The 10,768-nt window shown below is 45.1% G+C and overlaps 2 protein-coding genes across 2 annotated transcripts in view; one reads left to right on the top strand and one right to left on the bottom strand.

Moving 5' to 3' along the window:
- Positions 1–10,341, bottom strand: part of ELAPOR1 (endosome-lysosome associated apoptosis and autophagy regulator 1) — a 96,673-nt gene extending 86,332 nt beyond the window's left edge. Inside the window, exon 1 of the mRNA XM_017499228.2 lies at positions 9,974–10,341. Coding sequence (XP_017354717.2) covers positions 9,974–10,126 — 153 coding nt within the window. The 5' untranslated portion in view covers positions 10,127–10,341. The remainder of the gene's footprint in view (positions 1–9,973) is intronic.
- A 94-nt stretch (positions 10,342–10,435) lies between these two features.
- The window catches only part of CUNH1orf194 (chromosome unknown C1orf194 homolog), a 7,896-nt gene continuing 7,563 nt past the window's right edge, over positions 10,436–10,768 (top strand). Inside the window, exon 1 of the mRNA XM_017499232.2 lies at positions 10,436–10,664. The gene's annotated coding sequence lies outside the window, so the exon portion shown is untranslated. The remainder of the gene's footprint in view (positions 10,665–10,768) is intronic.

Raw genomic sequence — 10,768 nt, 5'->3', positions numbered from 1 at the left:
CGAGGCGGGTGGATCACGAGGTCAAGAGATCGAGACCATCCTGGTCAACATGGTGAAACCCCGTCTCTACTAAAAATACAAAAAAATTAGCCAAGTGTGCTGGCACGTGCCTGTAATCCTAGCTACTAGGGAGGCTGAGGCAGGAGAATTGCTTGAACCTGGGAGTAGGAGGTTGCAGTGAGCTAAGATTGCACCACTGTACTCCAGCCTAAGCAACAGAGCAAGACTCTGTCTGAAAAAAAAAAGAGAGAGAATAAAGTGATTTATAAAGAAGCTTTTGGAAAGCCATTTAGAAATAGATATGAGAAGTGTGAAAATGATATTATCCTTTCACCCGGAAATTTCATTTCTAGGAATTTGTTCCAAGAAATATTCTGAAAGGGACATGCAAAAAAAGTGGCTCTTCTTAGCCCTGCTTATAATAGCCAAAAGCTGGAAACAAATTATATGTTCAACAGCAGGGGGTCAGTTATGTCAATTCCATCAGTGGAATGCTATGTAGCTATTTCATTCACTTACTGAGGGCCCACGTGTCCTATATATGATCTTGGGTGCTAGAGATACAACTTAACACACAAAAAGCCCTGCCTTCATGGAGCTTACGTATCAATGGGAAAAGAGAGGAATGAGTAAAATATAGAGTATGTTAGGGATCACTAGGCACTCGGGAGAAAACAGAACAGCAAATGAGATAGGAAATGGGTTGACATTTCAACTTAAACTTGAAGGGGGTTGGGAAGCAGGCCACACGTCTTAGGGAAGAGTCTTCCAGGCAGAGGAAACAGCAATAGCCAAGGCTCTGAAGTGGCAGCTGCCTCTCAGGTCTGAGAGGCCCAGGAGGCTGTTGTGGCTGGAGGGGCGGAGGAGGGCCCCGTCAGTCAGGGAGGCAGTTGGCTTCTACTTGGAGGTAGAAAGCCTCTGGAAGATTCTGAGCAGAGCAGGACCAAAGCTGTCTTGTTTTCAGTAGGTTTACTCTCGCTAAGTACTACACAGTATGTGGGCAGGGTGGAAGCAAAGAAACTAGTCACAAGCCTTTTGTGATCTTCCCAATGAGAGGTGATAGTCCCTTGGACAAGTGCAGGAGTAAGAAGCAGTCAAGTTCTGGATATGGAGATCAAATATGTACATAAAGAGCTCATGGATGCAGTTGGTTATACAAGTCTAGAGTTCAGGGAGGAGGTCCAGACTGGACATATTGGGAGTTACTGACTTACAGAAGCTATTTAAAGCTATGATGCTGGATGAGCTCACCAAGAAAATGAAAATAGAAGAGGCTGGATAGAGATAAGAGAAAGAGAGAGGTTCAATGACTGAGCCCTGGGGAACTGCCAGATTTAGAGTGTAAGGAGATGAGGAAAAAAGTAACCAAGGGGACAGAGAAGGAGCCACCAGGGAGTTAAAACAAAACTAGACAAAACCCCGCAGCAGAACCAGTGTCCCCAAAGCCAAACAGAAGAAATTGTTCCTAGGAGTTGAGAGTGATCATGGCTGTGAAATGCCCGTAGATGAAGTTTAATTGGGACTGAGAAATTACCACTGGATTGAGCTAAAGCAGTTTTGGTGGAATCATGAGGATGAAAGTTGGCTTGGAATGGATTCAAGAGAGAAAGGAGGTCAGGTGCAGTGGCTCACACCTATAATCCCAGCACTTTGGGATGCTGAGGCAGGTAAATCGCTTGAGGTTAGAAGTTCAAGACCAGCCTGGCCAACATGGCGAAACCCCAACTCTACCAAAAATACAAAAAGTAGGTAAGCATGGTGGTGCCTGTAGTCCCAGCTACTCAGGACGCTGAGCCAGGGGAATCGCTTGAACCTGGGGGGCGGAGGTTGAAGTGAGCCAAGATCACGCCACTGCACTCCGACATGGGCAACAGAGCAAGACTCAGTCAAAAAAGAAAAGACAAAGATAAAGAGAGAAAGGAAAGAGGATTTAGAGACAGTTATTATAGATTAGACTTTCAAGGGCTTTGGTATACAATGAGCAGTACAATGGAGTGGAAACTAAGTGACAATCAAGAGAAATTGTTGGGGATGTTTTTTTATTCTATTTCTCTGGTTTTTTTTTGTTTTTTTTTGAGACGGAGTTTCGCTGTTGTTGCCCAGACTGGAGTGCAATGGCACGATCTCGGCTCACCGCAACCTCCACCTCCTGGGTTCAAGCAATTCTCCTGCCTCAGTCTCCCGAGTAGCTGGGACTACAGGCACGCACCATCATGCCCAGCTAATTTTTGTATTTTTAGTAGAGACGAGGTTTCACTTTGTTGACCAGGATGGTCTCGATCTCTTGACCTCGTGATCCACCCGCCTCGGCCTCCCAAAGTGCTGGGATCACAGGCGTGAGCCACCACGCCCGGCCTATTTCTCTGTTTTTTAAGATGGAAGAAATAATAGCACTTTTGAAGGCTAATAGGAATGATTCAGTAGATGGGAAAAGTGAATGATTCCAGAGAGAGGGAAGAATTGATAAAGTGTTGCCTACATTAGAAGGTGAAAAGGAATGGCACTAAGGCCCGTGGTCACAGTGAAAGAGTTGGCATTAGAGATTAGCCAGGATAATTCATCCAGTCCACCACTAAAATGCTGTCATACAAGACCATTTAATGACTTAGAAAGATGTTCCTATTAAGTTTTGGAAAAGCAGATCATAAACAGTAAACGAGCACAACATTTATTGAGCTACGCATGCAATGCATTTTGCAAAGCACTTTTCAAGCTTTATCTTGCTTAATCCTCCCAGCTAGCCATAAAAGACAAAAATCAAATTATCTCCATTTTTCAGATGAAAAGTGTAGGCTAAGAGAGATGAATATCTTGCCCAAGGCAACATATTTGAAATGGTAGAATTCAGATTCAGCCGCAGGCACCAGACTTGCATAGCCTTACCTCCTGGCCAACAATGTCCCATAGAAACATAATATGAGCCACATAACAGGACTTTCAATTTTCTAGTCATGTTTAAAAGAGTGAAAAGACCCAGTTGAAATTAACTTTAATAACATATCTTGGCCGGGCATGGTGGCTCACGCCTGTAATCCCAGCACTTTGGGAGGCTGAGGCGGGCAGATCACAAGGTCAAGAGATAGAGACCATCCTGGTCAACATGGTAAAACCCCATCTCTACTAAAAATACAAAAACTAGCTGGGTATGATGGCATGCGCCTGTAATCCCAGCTACTTGGGAGGCTGACGCAGGAGAATCACTTGAATCCAGGAGGCAGATACTGCAGTGAGCCGAGATCGCGCCACTGTGCTCCATTGCCTGGCAACAGAGTAAGACTCCGTTTCATAATAATAACAATAATACATCTTATTTAGATAATACCTAAAACATCATCATTTCAACATGTAATCAATATAAAATATTAGTGGATATTTTACATTCCTTTTGTACTAAGTCTTCCAAATCCAACATATACTTTACATTTTAAAGCATATCTTGATTCTTACATTAAATTTGCATCAGAAATACTTGATTGCTATTTAGAGCTCATAAAATTTACTGTTGAGAAAGTAGATTCATACACCCAAGTTGTGCCAAAGTTGAAAGTTTTTTCATACCGGTAATTGAATTGAGCATCTATTTTAACTTTATTGTTCACTTAAATTAAAATTAAATAAAATTTTAAAATCATTTCCTCAGCTGCACTGGCTGCATTTCAAATGATCAACAGCCACACGTGGCTGGCGGCTGCCACATCAGACAGCACAACTCCAGACTCAACTGCTATGCTCTCCTGACTCTCTTTGCCACCTCCTTCTTTTTTTTTTTATAGAGGTGGGGTCTCACTATGTTGCCCAGGCTGGTCTCCTGGTCACAAGCGATCCTCCCACCTCAGCCTCCCAAAGTGCTGGCATTGCAGGCGTGAGCCACCATGCCCAGCCTTGCCAAGTTCTCTCAACTTTTCCTTAGCACATGTTTCACATCAACTCCCTTTCCCTTTTCAGCTCAACCCACTTCCATCACCCTTAACTTTTTAATAATTTTTACTACTATCAATGTTAATTAATTCTACTTCCGGCCGGGCGCGGTGGCTCAAGCCTGTAATCCCAGCACTTTGGGAGGCCGAGGCGGGTGGATCACGAGGTCAAGAGATCGAGACCGTCCTGGTCAACATGGTGAAACCCCGTCTCTACTAAAACTACAAAAAATTAGCTGGGCATGGTGGTGCGTGCCTGTAATCCCAGCTACTCGGGGGGCTGAGGCAGGAGAATTGCCTGAACCCAGGAGACGGAGGTTGCGGTGAGCCGAGATCGCGCCATTGCACTCCAGCCTGGGTAATAAGAGCGAAACTCCGTCTCAAAAAAAAAAAAAAAATTCTACTTCCACCAAAAATCTAATTATAACAACTAACATTTATTGAATACTTACTATGCACCAGGAACTGTTCTAAATACTTCACATGTCTTAACTCACTTAACTGTCATATTATAGTAATTAAGTGGACTGTATTAATATCCTTGTCTTAAAGATGAAGAAATTGAGGCATGAGAAGATTAAATAATTTCCCCAAGGTCATACAGTTATTGAGCAGAAGAGTTAGAAGTTGAATCCAGCCCACCTAGTTTTATCCAGACCCCATAGTCTGTACTTCTCCAAGCATACACAAAAAAAGGGAGGTTTAAACATTCAGACTTGATGGTTTCCAACCAAAACAGTCATTAAAAATTTTACACTTTTATTAAATATTTCCTGAAAGCTCAGGGGTCCTAAATGTTTTCTAGATCTAGCCATTTCTCTGTGGAGTCCAAACCTCAAATAACATGTTAGAACCAAATATAGGATGTTTTCAGGGAAAAGACCAAAATAAAAATAAAAATACAAACAGAAGAGGCCAGCTGTGGTGGCTCAGACCTGTAATCTCAGCACTTTGGAAGGCTGTGGCAGACGGATCACTTAGGTCAGGAGTTCGAGACTAGCCTGGCCAACATGGTGAAACCCTGTCCCTATTAAAAACACAAAAATTAACCGGGCATGGTGGCACACGCCTGTAGTTCCAGCTACTCAGGAGGCTGAGGCAGAGGAATTGCTTGAACCAGGGAGGCAAAGGTTGCAGTGAGCAGAGATGGTGCCAGTGCATTCCAGCCTGGGAGACAGAGCGAGAGTCTGTCTCAAAACAAAAACAAAAACAAAACAAAACAAAGAAACAGAAGAAGAACAAAATGCAGGAGGAAACAGAAAAGCCTAGACACTGCGCTCATGAAGTGAAGTCTCGTGCCAAAGGTTCAGGACTTTCTCCCCCGACTACAGGAGCTGATCCCAGGGACATCAGAACTAAGAAAATGGATCACTCTGCTCCCTGAAGCTGTTCTTTCTGCATTTCAGATAGTAACTCCTACCATTCTCCCACTCTAAAATCCCGACAAAAATCCCTGATCTGCCCATCACCATCACCCTTCACCATCATTCAGTTGCCAAATCCTCTAACATCTACCGTCAGCATGTTTTTCACACGTACGCCTTTCCATTTACCCCACTACCCCCTCCACCCACAAGTGCAGACCCTTCATTCACCTCCTCCTTGACTTCAGTAATATCTTCGGAAATGGTCTCTGCCTCATCTCTCTGCTCTCACCTGTTGGCCCACCTCAACCATGTTTACTTTATATTCATGCTAATCCACTCTGCTAAGGCTGCTATCTCTGCCAGAAATCCTTCAGGGATTCTCCACTTAGTTTAGAATTTTTCAACCTTATCAACTTTGTAGCTCACACTATTGCACATTTCAGTCAGCTGGTCTGCTTGCAAATCCCAGGATCATTTGCATTTTCCACATGTGGACCTTTAACACCCTTCCTCCATCTCTGCCCACTGAAATGCTACTGATTATCTCAGAAGCAGGTCAAGTGCCAACTGTTTGAATTAGTTTTTCTTCTTTCTTTTTTTTGAGATGGAGTTTCATTCTTGTTGCCCAGGCTACAGTGGCGCAATCTCGGCTCATCACAACTTCTGCCTCCCGGGTTCAAGCGATTCTCCTGACTCAGCCTCCCGAGTAGCTGAGATTACAGGCGTGAGCCATCATGTCCAGCTAATTTTGTATTTTTAGTAGAGACAGGGTTTTTCCATGTTGGTCAGGCTCGTTTCCAACTCCTGAGCTGAGATGATCCACTTGCTTCAGCCTCCCAAAGTGCTGGGATTACAGGTGTGAGCCAGTGCATTCGGCCCTCAATTAGTTTTCTTCTCTTTTCCTATCAACCTCAATATTGCCATGCCTGCATTGTTTACCATGTTAATCTTATGTCGTCCTTTATATGTCATTATCTGTGTACGTAACTGTTTTTCCTACCAACATTTATTAAGCACCTATGATATACCAAGGGTATGCACTAGGCCCGTCACATGTGTTATTTAATTTAATTCCTACAACAGCCCTGTGAGATAGGTATTGTCATCCCCGTTTCACAGATCAGGAATTTGAGGCTGACAGAAGTTTTAACTTCTCAAAGTAGCATCCTTACTAAATGGCATCACTCATTTAACAAATTTTATTCCAATCCATGTCTGCCTGATTCCTAACCCATGGGCTTTTCAATATAGACTTGGGAGTCCCTTTGAGGGCAGCTAGCCCTGGAGCCTCAGGATAAGGCAGAGCGTGCCAAAGGCAGTTTTCTCTCCTCTTTCATTTGATTTGCTTCATTGTGCCATAGGAAATGCTCCTTTGGCCCTCAGTCAGCACTTAGCCTGGGCTGAAGAAATGATTCATGAAAACAAACATCATACGGTATGTTTAGTTCTATTTGTGACCCTGATTATTGTAAAACTGTGAGAGGAATGCCAAGCGCCAGCACATGCCCAGCAGTCTAGAACTCCCAGTTCTCTGCCACCTCAGTTTAGGCTTCAAGCTAAACCTCTCTGTTTCCTGATTATATCCAGGATACCTCAGCTTTCACGAACAAGGCTGGAACAATATTGTTGTCAGCCTTGGCCTAATAGGAGTTTTTGCCGTCAACACCCAACATCAGCTCACAAGAAATTCATATGAAGATTAAGAACAGAGAAGAGTGGCCAGGCACAGTGGCTCATGCCTGTAATCCCAGCACTTGGGGAGGCTGAGGCAGGTGGATTACCTGAGGTCTGAGGTTCGAGACCAGCCTGGCCAACATGGTGAAACCCCATATCTACTAAAAATACAAAAATTAACTGGGAGTGGTGGCCCATGCCTGTAATCCTAGCTACTTGAAAGGCTGAGGCAGGAAAATTGCTTGAGCCTGGGAGACGGAGGTTGCAGTGAGCCGAGATCGTGCCACTGTACTCCAGCCTGGCCAACAGGGCAAGACTCTGTCTCAAAATAAATAAATACATAAAATAAATTTTAAAAAATAACAGAGAAGAACTGGTCTATCTTGAATTAGTTTTTTACCATTTGGGATTAGAAGTCCGCAAACTTGTTTGATCAGTTCATATTGCCAACTGAATACTATAAAAATGGGTTTATTCTCTTCCTGATTGTTTTGGAGTGGAGGGTGTTCGGTGACCACTGTTTGCCTAGGGAGAATGTAAACAGGACTTGCGATGCCTGTGCCCAATGGGCATGCCTCCTGAGCCATTTCCAATCTGGTGTGGGGTGCGGATCTAATGGGAAAGAAGCTGAACAGGAAAGGTGGGTAGGTAACTCTATTTTGTGTTTCAAATGTATTTTCTATTTCAATACTCAAAGCAATCCTTTCTGAGGTAGGTGTTATTTTGATACCCATTCTACAAATCCAAAAACCACGTGGTAACAGGACTGAAACCCTGGTAGGTTGAGCTCCGTAGCTTTCCACTACCCTAAGCTTACACTTTGTGGCAAGACCTTTTGCTTAGGCAAATATTGGTCATTCAAACAGGACCAAAGGCAAAATTTGTAAACAAGTTCAAGTTCTCAAGTATCAATATTCTTCCCTTCCTCCAAACCAAGATAACAGAAGTGCTTAATTTCGGAAATGTTTCCTATTTTCCATCGTTGACAAAGATCTCAACAAGAATTGGTAGTTGAACTATACTCTCCTTACCTTTCACTCAGGAGACTCCCTCGTTTGATTCTTAAGCAAGTGGACTTTCTTGGTCTCATTATTTTGGTTGGTTAGACCACAGGCCATCAAGGCCAGTGAGCAGAGTCAGTGATGAGATCATCCCGTTCCCAGCCATCTCTAAAACAGGTTATAATGCGGCTGGGTGGAAATGTAGATGGCATGGGGCAGGTTGTCACTGGGCTAATAAAGGTTATTGAAAGTCCCACTCACTGGGGTCACTTATGTCATATTCATAATCTTCAAAGTCAAATATCTTTATTCACACAAAAATCCCACCCCACCCGACTTCTTCATGACCTGCTATGCTGTAGACACACATCTTTATAATAATATATATCCATATGAGATGGGGTAGTTATTGCTAACCAGTTCACACTAACAATTTATACAAAATATTCTGGGCTGGGTGCAGTGGCTCATGCTTGTAATCCCAGCACTTTGGGAGGCCAAGGTGGGAGGACTGCTTGAGCCCAGGAGTTAGAGACTGACTGGGGCAGTATATTGAGACCTTGTCTCTATTTTAAAACATAAATATGGCTGGGTATAGTGGCTCATGTCTGTAATCCCAGCACTTTGGGAGGCCGAGGTGGGCACATCATGAGGTCAGGAGTTCGAAACCAGCCTCACCAACATGGTGAAACCCCGTCTCTACTAAAAATACAAAAATAGCCAGGCGTGGTGGAGCATGCCTGTAATCCCAGCTACTCAGGAGGCTGAGGCAGGAGAATCGCTTGAACCCAGGAGGTGGAGGTTACAGTGAGCTGACATCACGCCACTGCACTCCAGCCTGGGCGACAGAGAGACTCCGTCTCAAATAAATAAATAAATAAATTTTTTAAAGTAATATATATATATATATATATATATATATATATATATTCCAATCTCTCAAAACCTTAGCCAAGTTTGATATTTGGGATTGTTTTTACAGTTCTAGATGCTTGACTTTTTATGAAGTCCACATTTTACAGAAATAACAGAACTTTTATTTTGCCTTCCCCAGCGTAGTTCTTGTAAATATCTTACTGTTGCCTCTGCCATATGGTTTCTAAAAAAGTTGCTCAGAGCACAAGCAAACATCATTATTTCTACAATACAGAAACGACTTAGTTTTGTGGCTCCTAGTGCCCTTTTGCGTTCATCCAAGATGACTTTTTAAAAGATATTTTTGGTTTTAAGCCATTCACTACCTATTGTCTGAATTCTGCTGCCAACATTTTGGAAACACCTTTAAACAAGACGTTGACATATGTTAGCAGAATTCAGAGAAGGAGAGCAGAGGTTGGCAGAAAACAAGATGTTGAAGAACTGGAAATCTGCATAAAGGTGAGTTGTGTGCGGTCAGGTACACTAAACAAACTACGCTGTGGGGAGGCCACGCTACAAGGAAGAGCCACATTGAACAGTCTGCACGGTGACCGGATGTTTCGTAAACAAGGAACGAGAGAGTTGGGATCCTGTCATCCATCCCTCTCACACGTCTCCCACCTTCGTGCACCGTTTTGTGTAGCCGTGATAAAACCACTTCGCTCCGCCACCTTTCTCTGGCCTTCCTAACTCCTTTCCTCTCCCAGTACTCTCATTTCCTCTTTCTATTTTGCTTCTCTGTGCAGAATCTTTTGTTGTTAACCACTTTTAAGGTGAGTTCATCCCAGCTGGAAAATAACTCGTCTTCCTCCCTCATTCTGAATTCAGGTACCCAGGTCGCTCCCCTTCTTGGGGCTGGGACCTTTCTCGCTGAGCTCAGCATCCCAAGCTTCGAGGATGATCTTTTCCTGAGTCCTCCACTGTGCTGGCCGCCTCATGACGCCAGACTGGTTCCTTTTCCCTCCCCCCAGGCCTCATCCCTAAAGAAATCTAAACTCCGTGGCCTCTGAAACTCTCTGCGCCTGGGTCCCCATGGTCTCTGCTTGGATCCAAGACTTTTGTGGCCAAAGCGGGGTCCGGTCGGGGGCGGCAGTACCTCTTTGCAGGCGTGAAGCTCCTGTCCCGTTCCCTGGGTCACCTGGAAGGCGGTCCCAGCCCAGAGCAGCAGCCGCAGCAGCCGCGGTGTGCGCCTCTCAGTTCTTCCCCTGCCTCTGGCGGAGAGATGGTGGCTGTGCCCAGGCTCAGCCATAGCGTCGTCCTGAGTGAGCGGCAGTAGCGATTCAGGTGCTGCTGCAGCTGCTTCTGCTGGCAGAAGGCGGAAAAAAGGGGAGGGAGGTACACAGTGGGAGGATGCAAGGGGCCAGGCTCGCTCCAGTCACCTCCCTGCGACTACGCCAAGGCCGCCCATCCTTCCTCCTCCCTCTGTCCTCTCCTCCTACCCACGTCGCCTTGACAACCGCCTCCTCTCTGGCTTCGCGCGGGTGGGGCAGGGACCACGCGCGCCTCTGCCGCTCACCTGCCTGTCGCCACGGCAGCCGCCACCGCTGGTGCGCGGGAGAGCGCGCGCCCGGGGTGCGCAACCGGCCCAACAGGCAGGCCCGAGGCTTGCGTGAAGAACGCGGTGGAAGCATCTTCCAAGCCAGTGCCAACAAATTTCCGTTTTCTACTGCCCTTTTGGGCCCGGGGTTATTTATGAGCAGCTCTGATTTTGCAAATGTGCCGTGTGAGCCGAGAGAAAGAAGATGGAGAGATCACCCTCCATAAGTCGTCGCCCATAAGAGGCCCCAGTATGCGTTCCCTCCTGCAAAGGCCGCTCCTGCTGTGGATCTTACATCCCGCCAAATCCATCCGTACTTTTTCTTTTCTTTTTCTTTCTTTCTCTCTCCCTTTT

Source organism: Cebus imitator, unplaced genomic scaffold (genome assembly GCF_001604975.1).
Source record: "Cebus imitator isolate Cc_AM_T3 unplaced genomic scaffold, Cebus_imitator-1.0 Scaffold256, whole genome shotgun sequence".
NCBI classification, from domain to species: Eukaryota; Metazoa; Chordata; class Mammalia; order Primates; family Cebidae; genus Cebus; species Cebus imitator.
The sequence above is the reverse complement of the archived record's forward strand: the minus strand, read 5'-3'. Positions and strand labels throughout refer to the sequence as shown.